General features: G+C 43.6%; 1 protein-coding gene across 5 annotated transcripts in view; it reads right to left on the reverse strand.

Annotated features, from left to right (window-relative positions):
* Positions 1-3,530: 3,530 nt before the first annotated feature.
* na (sodium leak channel non-selective protein na) overlaps positions 3,531-12,219 on the reverse strand; it is a 56,819-nt gene continuing 48,130 nt past the window's right edge. For 3 of the 5 annotated variants that reach the window (XM_070103851.1, XM_070103853.1, XM_070103854.1), the window contains 2 exons: positions 5,466-5,637; positions 3,531-3,923 (listed from right to left, as the gene is read on the reverse strand). In XM_070103851.1, the coding sequence (XP_069959952.1) occupies positions 3,715-3,923; positions 5,466-5,637 (381 nt within the window). In that variant the 3' untranslated portion in view covers positions 3,531-3,714. The remainder of the gene's footprint in view (positions 3,924-5,465; positions 5,638-12,219) is intronic. The other 2 variants (XM_070103850.1, XM_070103852.1) reach the window with 2 other exon arrangements.

Raw genomic sequence — 12,219 nt, forward strand, 5'->3', positions numbered from 1 at the left:
AAAATAAAAAATATTAAATGGACTTAATTTTTTTTTTTACATAATGTAAAAAAAATGTTAGTCAGTACTTACGGAGATATAAGGCCATAAAGTCTGTACTTGTTACTCGCCTGACAGCAACATGGAATCCTGCAGCTTGCAGAAGTGTTGCCAACATACCTACCTTCCCCCCCCCCTTATATATACAGTGGACAACCGGTTTACGATATTATTTCATTCCAGATTTATGTTCAGGTGCCATTACTGAACGAATTTGTTCCCATAAGGAACATTGTGAATTAGATTAGTCCAATTTCAGACCCCCAAACATACACATACAAACGCACTTACATAAATACACTTACATAATTGGTCGCATTGGGAGCTGATCGTAAAGCGGGGATCCACTGTATACATTTTTTTTAATGAAAATAAGAAAAAATTTTGGAGCGAGTTAAAGTTAAGAAAGCCTAGGGAACAAATGGATTTATCGGTTAAAAACAGATGGGGAGATGAAGGTTTTGGGTAGATGGCGAAAATATTTTGAGGAACTTTTAAATGTCGACGAAGAAAGGGAGGCGGTAATTTCATGCACTGGTCAGGGAGGTATATCATCTTTTAGGAGTGAAGAAGAGCAGGATGTGAGTGTGGGGGAGGTGCATGAAGCATTACGTAGAATGAAAGGGGGTAAAGCAGCTGGAACTGACGGGATCATGACAGAAATGTTAAATGCAGGGGGGGAACAGTGTTGGAGTGGTTGGTATTTTTGTTTAATAAATGTATGAAAGAGGGGAAGGTACCTAGGGATTGGCGGAGAGCATGTATAGTCCCTTTATATAAAGGGAAGGGGGACAAAAGAGATTGTAAAAATTATAGAGGAATAAGTTTACTGAGTATACCAGGAAAAGTGTACGGTAGGGTTATTATTGAAAGAATTAGAGGCAAGACAGAATGTAGAATTGCGGATGAGCAAGGAGGTTTTAGTGGGTAGGGGATGTGAAGATAAAGTATTTACATTGAAGCATATATGTGAGCAGTATTTAGATAAAGGTAGGGAAGTTTTTAATGCATTTATGGATTTGGAAAAGGCATATGATAGTGGATAGGGGAGCAATGTGGCAGATGTTGCAAGTATATGGAATAGGTGGTAAGTTACTAAATGCTGTAAAGTTTTTGAGGATAGCGAGGCTCAGGTTAGGGTGTGTAGAAGAGAGGGAGACTACTTCCCGGTAAAAGTAGGTCTTAGACAGGGATGTGTAATGTCACCATGGTTGTTTAATATATTTATAGATGGGGTTGTAGAAAAAGTAAATGCTAGGGTGTTCGGGAGAGGAGTAGGGTTAAATTATGGGGAATTAAATATAAAATGGGAAGTGACAGTTAATTTTTGCTGATGATACTGTGCTTATGAGAGATTCTAAACAAAAATTGCAAAGGTTAGTGGATGAATTTGGGAATGTCTGTAAAGGTAGAAAGTTGAAAGTGAACATAGAAAAGATGATTTAGATAAAGAAAAATTGGATATCAAATTGGGGAGGAGTATGATGGAAGAAGTGAATGTTTTCAGATATTTGGGAGTTGACGTGTCAGCAGATGGATTTATGAAGGATGAGGTTAATCATAGAATTGATGAAGGAAAAAAGGTGAGTGGTGCACTGAGGTATATGTGGAGGCAAAAAATGTTATCTATGGAGGCAAAGAAGGGAATGTATGAAAGTATAGTAGTGCCAACACTCTTATATGGGTGTGAAGCTTGGGTGGTAAATGCAGCAGCGAGGAGACGGTTGGAGGCAGTGGAGATGTCCTGTCTAAGGGCAATGTGTGTTGTAAATATTATGCAGAAAATTCGGAGTGTGGAAATTAGGAAAAGGGGTGGAGTTAATAAAAGTATTAGTCAGAGGGCTGAAGAGGGGTTGTTGAGGTGGATTGGTCATTTAGAGAGAATGGATCAAAGTAGAATGACATGGAGAGCGTATAAATCTGTATGGGAAGGAAGGTTGGGTAGGGGTCGTCCTTGAATAGGTTGGAGGGAGGGGGTAAAGGTGGTGGTGTGGGAGGGGTTTAGACTTCCAGCAAGCGTGCGTGAGCGTGTTAGATAGGAGTGAATGGAGACAAATGGTATTTGGGACCTGACAATCTGTTGGAGTGTGAGCAGGGTAATATTTAGTGAAGGGATTCAGGGAAACCGGTTATTTTATATAACCGGACTCGAGTCCTGGAAATGGGAAGTACAATGCCTGCACTTTAAAGGAGGGGTTTGGGATATTGGCAGTTTGGAGGGATATGTTGTGTATCTTTATACGTATATGCTTCTAAACTGTTGTATTCTGAGCACCTCTGCAAAAACAGTGGTTATGGGTGAGTGAGGTGAATGTTGAATGATGATGAAAGTACAGTGGACCCCCGCCTTACGATCAGCTTCCAATGCGACCAATTATATAAGTGCTTTTGTATGTGTATTTTTGGGGGTCTGAAAAGGACTAATCTAATTCACAATATTCCTTATGGGAACAAATTCGTTCAGTAACGGCACCTGAACATACTTCTGGAATGAAATTATATCGTAAGGCGGGGGTCCACTGTATTTTCTTTTTGGGGATTTTCTTTCTCTTTGGGTCATCCTGCCTCGGTGGGAGACGGCCGACTTGTTGAAAAAAAAAAAAGTGTATGAAATAGCAGATGCTCTCTATGGTGTCACCGTGAAAGACTCCAAACACCTGTTTGTCAGATTGTCTGCTGAAGAGTAGGACACAAAGGTTGACAAGTTTCAGGATGCAGTGGTCAACAATGATGATGGTGGGTGCCTGGTGATGTATCAAAACAGTACATTTTGCTTAAATATCCCCCTCCTTTCCATCCCAAAGAGACTGACCTACAGTGTTCTCTTGGTATGGCAAGGTACTTGTAGCAAAACTAGGTATATGGGGGTAACTGGTGTGTATGCTGGTTTTCCCAAGGGCACATACTTTCAGAATTACTCAGGATGGTACAGGGTACATTAATGATATCATACTAGAATTTGGACTGCAGGTGATGGTATCCTATGCAGGATTTGTGATGCGTATAATCTGAAGACTGTAGTGTCGTTGCTGGAAGGTAGAACAGTGTCCATTCAGTTACCATCAGTAAAGGAGAGTACTTCCAGACCGTGGAGCATAAATCACACCCATGAGGATCAGGTAAACATGGAGATTATGATGGAAAGTAAAGTAGTAGTGGATGTGAGCTATTTCATATAAAATTTTAGTTATAAAAGGTTTATGGTAGTAAAATCATTATCAGTATCCATAAGTTCTAGGTACAAATATTCTAGGAAATAGCAGTCATTACTTTTCATAAGTTTTTAATCTGTTGTAGCTTACATAGTAATGAATTCATAATTGCATGTTATGTGAAATGTATAACTAAAATACTGTACTTGACATGTACGTACACACACACATACACACATGCACATACACACACACATACACACATGCACATACACACACACACACACACACACACACACACACACACATGCATGCATCCCCTCCCAACACAGACCAGACCTTCCCCACAAGCATGCACATGTATTCCCCCTTCCCCCCCCCTACACATGCACACACAAAACAACTGTACTAAATTTGAAGTCCAACTACATCTCTCTTCTGAATCTCAATTCTCCATGAAGGTACAGAGTCGTATGAGGCTAATTCCATTGAAATCTGGTAAAAATTTACCACAAGGTCAAAATTAGTCACTCTTGTCTGCCTCTTCACTAAAATCAGAACCTGAGTTGTACCCGACCTGTTCTCGCCACCAGTCTCTGACTTCACCTGAGCCTGAGGCAGAACGAGGAAGAACAGCTTTGTTACTTGTGATATCACTGCTAAGTTGACCACCGATGCCAGATGTTATCCCCTCACCACCCTCGCTTACATGAGCTAGATTCTTACTGCCACCTAAAGAATGAGAAAATAATTATGGAGAAGCCCTAAGCCTGTATGAATCATAAAATAGCTTGCAAATGGGAGATAAGTGGGTTAAATGTGAGGAAAGGCAATAGCTCCTTTATCATAAATGAGTATTTATCAGAGATACAGCACATGAATCATTAACAAGAACAGATTAAGCTTCTGAAATTCTATTGAGCATCCATATATAGTCTTTTTCAATAGAGTACATACTATAATTCTTGCCACAAATTTGGTGCCTAATGTTGTAACCTGACAAATCTACCAAATGATTTGCACCGAATCAACTGAATGTCATGGTTGTGATATTTTGATTGGCAAACCCAAAACAGAGTAGGCAATGTTTAAAATGTTGTATAAGGATAATGAATCTTCTTAACGTCCACCCCTCGCCTCTACAATCCTCGGGTTATGTAGATGCTGATAGAAATAGTTTAGCTATACATGTAGTTGTATTATATACTGTATTTATACATCATGCTGATGTATGTTGTTTTTAAACAAGCAAGCCATTTCTTGCTAAGGTAGGAAACACAACTTGAAGGAGCTCTCTCATTTCCCAAGCACTAAACCCAAAAGGTGAGTTTAGTGCTTAGTTTTGATTATAATCATTCCCATTTTCCAAGGAACACAAGTTAGAGCACTTTCCCCCATAGCTGTGTGTTATAGAAAGCAATAAGAGTAACCAGATGTTTCCTTTTGCCACTGTAACTGCAACTACAGAGTAAAAAACAAAAAGAAAACTAGGGAAATCTTAACTGTGTAATGTTTGAATATTAAGTATCTAGAATGGATGGCAAGAACAGATTTACCCTTGTGGGTTTAGTACTTATTGATTTGTAAATGTTAAAAATGAAAAAATAAATGGCATACCCTAGTACTAAACAAAATGTTGAAGAGTTTAACAGTGAATAAAAAGGCATTAATGGAATTAAATCTGATGCACCAAGCACATTACTAACTTAAGCAGTTGTGGTACTTTGGAATAAACATTTATGCAAAGAACAGAAAAATGTATCGGTTTTATTTCAAGACATCTCTGAGAATGAACAATGGATGTGAGAACCCACATAGAGCTTGGTGCTTTGTGTATTCCCATGTGCAATACATTGATTACAATTTCACTTAAAATTAACCAATAGCTGTTTCTCTTTTAATAACCATACAATTCAAATGAATTCTTTCAGAAACTTTTATAGCTTTACTATTGGATAAAATTTAGACAAGAGGTTATTAACCCTTAAATTGTCTGAATGTAGATCTACGTTCGTGCGCGTAACGCTCCGAACGTACATCTACGTTTTTTTTTTTTTTTACATGCTTTCTTATGGAGAAAATCAAGGTCGGAGTGCTATGCGCACAAACGTAGATCTACGTTTGGACAGTTTAAGGGTTAATGACTACTTAAGGATTATTTGTACCACCACAGACAAATTTGATAGACATGATAATGCATAGGGATAAACAAAATTGTGGATTTAGAGCTTAGTTTTGATTGCCATAAAAAAATTATGTAAACAATAACATTACCTGAAGGTCTGCTTTTCCTCGACTTTGATTCATGGCGCGTTTGTTTATCTCCTCGTAGAGCTGCATCTGAAGATGTTGGTGTCAAGAACTTCCTGCCGCCACTAATGCTCGTCATGGAATCTGTGCGAGTCATTATCATTCCTTTCTTCCTTTCTCTTGTTCTCTCACTCTCCTGAAATTTATAAACAAATAAATCTTTTCATTTGTTTTGTTCCTAAGTTATTAAGTTAGAAGGGTTTTGACAATAAATTTAGATGTAGGTGCTTGAAAATTCAGTAGGAATATATAGAATGTCCTGGCTCTAAGTGAAACAAAGCTGAAGGTGGTAGGGGAGTTTTGGTGGGGACAAATTAATGATATTATGTCAGGTGTATCTGAGGGAATTAGAGCTAAGGAAGGAGTAACAATGGTGAAGGACCTCTTCAAGGGGGGCTCCTTGGCGTGGTGAAGAGGCTCTTGGTCTGAGGAATTAGACCTATCGGTCTTCTTCCTCAGACCGAACCTAATTACCCCCCAATCTCCCCTCCCCTATCCCATCCTCCCCATCCTCCCCTTTTTCCTTTCCTCCTCCCCCTCCCCACTCCTCCCTTTTGCCCTTCCTCTTTTTGTCCTTTGGGATTTCTCCCACAGGCGCGCTAGTTCCTGGGTAGGAGAAAGGATACCGGGGTCCATCCCATTCCGTTGAGGTTCTTAGCGGTGGCGTAGTTTGCCGTGGAATCTGGATCGCCTGGGGATGTCCCGATCCCTCTCCGGTATCCCGGAGTAGCTTTGGGTGTCTTTCGGGCGACGAGTGTATCTCTGGAAGCCACCTTTCGGATTCCGGGGGTGGTGGCCGAAGGAGGTATGCTTTGTGGCGGATATCCGGCCGCCCTCTCTTTTGTCCACCGAGGTAGCTCGGCAGATGTGAGGTTGCTATCCCGGATTGTTAGTTTACTAGCATGATGGGTAGGGTATGGCACGGGTTCCATGCTGCATCTGCGCTACTTGCGGTGCTGAGGTCCTCTTGGGCGCGGAGGGAGATTTCTGGCCCTTTCATTCCTCCTAGGAACTATCCCTCCCCGGTCCCCCCTTTTTTTTTCTTTTTTTTATTTTTATTTTCTTTTCTTTCTTTTTTTTTCTTAAAAACAAAAAGAAAGAAGTAACCTACCCATGGCAGCCCTAGTCCATGAACCTGGTACCCCCGGGCCCCTTCTTGATACCGCACCCCGTTCTGACCCCGCCTCGTCTTTGGACCACTCTTCAGACATTCCTCATGCCTCTGTACCTATTGCCGGTGCTGTTTCCTCACCCGCTTCAGGTACTGAGGCCTCGACTGACTCCTTCGATTTATCAGACCTTCGCTCTCCTCTGACTATGCTTCCGGCCTCTCCCTCTACGGTGCGGCAATTTTCAAATCGCCGACCCGTTCCACGTCGGACCAACTCTGGTCCCACGCCTAAACGTCAACGACAATTACCTGCTGATGATACTTCTCCACCTTCACCTTCTCGTTCTTCTCAGAAACGATCGACACGTCCTTCACTACCTTTCCACGCTCAGTTTCAGACTGAACAGTGGACTAAATTCTTCACTTTACGACCAACTTCCTCTACTGCCTATCTTTCTGACCATAGTATTGGCAAGGCACTCCTACGCCATGTTGGTAAAGATATTTCTTTTCATGCTCTTAAGAGCGGTACGCGCATCATTACCGTACAGAATGCTACCCAGGCTCGTGAGCTCTCTCGTCTTTCCCATATAGATACTGTTCCTGTCACCCTTGAAAAACATCATTCCCTCAATTCTTGTAGTGGTACCGTCATTCTGCCCCATACCATAGTTCAACAAAATTTCCAGACATGTGGCACCGACATTCTAGAACAGCTGGAACTCCAAGATCTCCCAATCCTCAAGGTAGACACTTACGTTCTTCCTGCCCGTGGGCGGAGACGATACCCTAGCAATGTGGCTCGTTTAACTTTTGACAGCCGAGAACTCCCATCCTCAGTTTATATAGCAGGACATCGGTTACAAGTTCGAAAGGTGATCCCTACACCACAACAGTGTAGAAATTGCTGGCAATTTGGCCATCCAGCGAAATATTGCAGATCTATCGCCGAATGCCCAGTCTGTGGTGCCGATGACCATTCTAATACGTCTTGCAATCGATCTCCCTCTTGCCTTAACTGTCATGAGGCTCACCCTTCGTACTCTCGCCGTTGTCAGGTCTATTTAAACGAGCGGGAAATCCGTTACCTCAAAGAGACAGAAGGTCTCCCTTATGCCATGGCAGTTTCTCATCTCCGCCTCCAAGGGAGACTCCCACGTGTTTCTTATTCCCGTGTTTCAAAACGTCCCCCCACTTCTGGTATCCCATCTTCTACACCCACCTCTGTGGTTACCTCTCCCATAATCACTCCTGTATCTAATCCTTTTGCTGTCCTCGGCTCAGACGTCCCTACTTCAATGCCTCAGTCTAATCTCGCTTCTTCGAGTTCTCTCTTACAAGCCTCAGTATCGACGAGACCTCGTACGACACCTCTTCCCAATCGTCCCTCTACTTCTCAAAAGTCAAAAAAAGGTCCGGTAACACCTCCTACCCATCTTCCACCTCCTCATTTTACCCTCCCTGTCTCTGTTCCTAGTTCTTCCCCTCTCACTGGCTCAGTTACAAGTGTAGAGGTTCACCCTCCTCCTCGTAATGTACCTTCCTCCCCTGTTCCCTCCCAAGTTTCTTCCTCTTCTGCCACCTCCCAGGTTCCTGTCTCTTCTGTCCCCTGCCACGCTTCTCCAGTTCCCTCCACCCTTTCACCCCCCCTACCTTGGTACAGTCCAATACAGTTCCAATCTTTACTCATCCTCCCCCTACCATTCCCAATATTGTCTCCCATACGACATCTCTGAATTCCGAAACACTTGAAGCAATCTCTGAATATATTGCAGAGACCAAACCATCAATGGACACTGATCCACCTTCCGCTCTTTCTCTCTCCTCTGCTCCATCTGCGCAACTCCTTTCTTCACAGCGCACCGTTCCTTCGCTGCTTGAACATTTTCCACTGCCTCCGCATGTGGACTTTTCTAACCCTTCTAGTCCGTAGGAACCCTTACCTGCGGATTTCAAGTATCTTTATCATTGCCAATCATGGCCTTTTTACAGTGGAATATACGCAGCCTCAGGGGTAATCGGGGTGAGCTTCAGATGTTACTCTCCCAGTTTGCCCCTGTTGGTGTTTGCTTACAGGAACCAAAATTACACTCTGCTGTTATTTCTCACATCTCAGGCTATAATTTATTGTATTCTTCAGATCCTTTTCCTGATGGGACCTTTAATGAAAGTGCCCTTCTTCTCCGCACTGATATTCTGTACCATCAGCTATTTGTTCATACTTCGCTGCATTACACAGCAGCCCGTATCCACTTACATAGGTGGTATACGCTCTGTTCTTTATATCTCTCTCCTTCTCGGGCATTATCTATTCCGGATTTTGCCTTCCTTGTTTCGTCATTACCGCCACCGATTCTGTTACTTGGTGATTTTAATGCCCACCATTTCCTCTGGGGGGGGTCTCACTGTGATTCCCGTGGAATTCAGTTAGAGGCTTTTCTTGCCACCCACCCCCTCCATGTTTTAAATACAGGTACTCACACCCATTTTGATCCTCGGACTCATACTCTCTCTTGCATCGATCTCTCAGTTTGCTCTTCCTCCGCCGCATTAGACTTCACTTGGTCTGTTCTCCCGGACTTACATGACAGTGATCATTTCCCAATCATTCTTACTTCCCCTTCATATTCGCCACCTCTTCGCACCCCACGCTGGCAATTTAATCGGGCAAATTGGAACCTTTACTCACACCTGACTGTTTTTAAAGAGGTTCCTTCTTCGTCCTCCATCGATGAGCTTTTACACCTCTTCTCGTCCTCCGTTTTCACCGCAGCTTCTCATTCTATACCCCAAACTTCGGGCAGGCATTCTCAGAAATGCGTGCCTTGGTGGTCTCCTGCTTGTGCTCGTGCAGTACGTTTGAAACGCGCTGCATGGGGCAGGTACCGGTACAATAGAACCACAGAGCGACTCCTTGATTTTAAACAGAAGCGTGCGATCACTCGCCGTGTCATCCGTGACGCTAAACGCACTTGCTGGCGAGATTATGTCTCCACCATCACCTCTGCTTCCTCTATGAGTGCAGTCTGGAAAAAAGTACGAAAACTGAGTGGTAAATATTCTCCTGACCCGGCTCCTGTTCTGCGGGTTGCCGGTGTTGATATAGCAAACCCACTAGATGTTGCCAATGAAATTGGCAATCATCTGGTCCGTATTTCTCAGGGACTCCATCTATGCCCCTCATTTCTTTCCTCAAAGTCTGCCAGAGAGTTAGCACCCTTGGACTTTTCTTCTCTCAGAGAAGAACAGTATAATGTGCCTTTTACACTTCAAGAACTGGAGGCAACACTCTCAGCTTGTCGATCATCGGCAGCTGGGCCCGACGACATTCATATTCGTATGCTACAACATTTACATCAGTCAGCCCTTGCAGTCCTATTACGCCTTTACAATCTTATTTGGTCACAAGGAGTTCTTCCACAGCTGTGGAAATCCGCCATTGTTCTCCCTTTCCGCAAACCAGGCACTACGGGACATGAAACCTCCCACTATCGTCCCATTGCTCTTACCAGTGCAGTTTGCAAAGTAATGGAACGTCTAGTAAATAGACGTTTAGTGTGGTATTTAGAGACACACAACAGTCTCTCCACTCGTCAATATGGCTTTCGTAAGGGACGTTCTACCACAGACCCCTTACTGCGCTTGGATACGTATGTTCGTAATGCCTTTGCGAATAACCACTCAGTTATTGCCATATTTTTTGACCTTGAGAAGGCATATGACACAACTTGGAGGTATAATATTTTAGCCCAAGCCCACTCCTTAGGCCTTCGAGGCAATCTACCATCCTTCCTTAAGAACTTTTTAACTGACAGGCATTTCCGTGTTCGGGTTAATAATGTGCTCTCCCCGGACTTTATCCAAGCTGAAGGTGTCCCCCAGGGATGTGTTCTGAGCACAACACTTTTTCTCCTTGCTATTAATGATTTGGCCTCTAGTCTTCCATCAAATATTTGGTCATCACTCTATGTTGATGACTTCGCTATTGCCTGTGCAGGCGCTGACTGTCACCTCCTTACAGTTTCTCTCCAGCATGCAGTCGACCGTGTTTCCAATTGGGCCACCACACATGGGTTTAAATTTTCCAGCACTAAAACCCACCAAATCACTTTCACTAGACGCTCTGTCATCTCCGATCATCCTTTGTACCTCTATGGCTCCCGTATCCCTGAACGTGATAGTCAAGTTTCTGGGCCTCCTCTTTGATCGTAGGTTATCCTGGAAACCTCACATTACCTCTCTGAAGGCAACTTGTCACAGCCGGCTGAACCTTCTTAAAACCCTTGCTCATCTTTCGTGGGGAGCTGATCGTCGAACCCTCCTTCACCTACATTCCACCCTTATTTTATCGAAACTTGATTATGGTGACCAGATCTATTCAGCGGCATCTCCTGCTACTCTCTCTAGCCTTAACCCCATTCATCACCAAGGATTACGTTTATGCCTTGGTGCTTTTCGCTCTTCCCCTGTCGAAAGCCTCTATGCAGAAGCGAACGTTCCATCCTTATCCGATCGCCGTGATGCCCATTGCCTGCGCTACTATGTACGCTCTCATGATCTCCGCAATCCTTCCATTTATAGAATGGTCACTGATATTAGTAGACATTCTTTATTTGTTCGCCGCCCCTGCTTACTCCGTCCCTTCTCTCTTCGCCTTCATTCGCTCTTGTCTTCTCTTCAACTACCACCTTTCTATGTACATGTAGCATCTCACTTTTCCCTACCCCCCTGGGAAGTTCCAGCTGTTCGAGTCTGTTCTTTCTCCCTCCCTTGCTCGAAAGCCCAACTGTCTACGGTCGCTTCCCGCTCTCTTTTTCTTGACCACTTTCACTCTCATTCTCATGCCATTGCTGTGTACACAGATGGCTCTAAGTCTTCTGACGGCGTAGGATTCGCAGCAGTGTTTCCGGACAGCGTCGTACAAGGGCATTTACTATCTTCAGCTAGTATTTTTACTGCTGAATTATATGCCATCCTTGCAGCACTTATCCGTATTGCATCTATGCCTGTGTCATCATTTGTGGTTGTCTCAGACTCCCTTAGTGCTTTACAGGCTATACAAAAATTTGATACACCTCACCCCTTAGTCCTCCGTATCCAACTTTGGCTACGCCGCATCTTTACTAAGCATAAAGATATTGTTTTTTGTTGGGTCCCTGGTCATGTTGACGTACAGGGCAATGAACAGGCAGACACTGCTGCGCGGTCAGCAGTACATGACCTACCAGTTTCTTATAGAGGTATTCCATGTACGGACTATTTTGCTGTAATATCTTCCCACCTTCACACCCGTTGGCAACAACATTGGACTACTATACTCGGCAACAAACTTCAGTCTATTAAACCGAGTATAGGTTACTGGCCGTCTTCTTATCACCAGTGTCGAGGTTGGGAGACTACTCTCTCCCGTCTTCGCATTGGCCATACTCGTCTTACTCATGGATATCTCATGGAGAGGCGTCTTGCTCCTCTCTGTGAGAATTGCCAAGCTCCATTATCAGTCAGCCACATTCTGTTGGACTGCCCACTTTATCAACGAGCACGCAGAATTTACCTCTGTCGTCGTCTTCGCCCCGCTGCTCTCTCTTTACCTTCCCTTCTCGCTGA

Source organism: Cherax quadricarinatus, chromosome 88, assembly GCF_038502225.1.
Source record: "Cherax quadricarinatus isolate ZL_2023a chromosome 88, ASM3850222v1, whole genome shotgun sequence".
NCBI lineage: Eukaryota > Metazoa > Arthropoda > Malacostraca > Decapoda > Parastacidae > Cherax > Cherax quadricarinatus.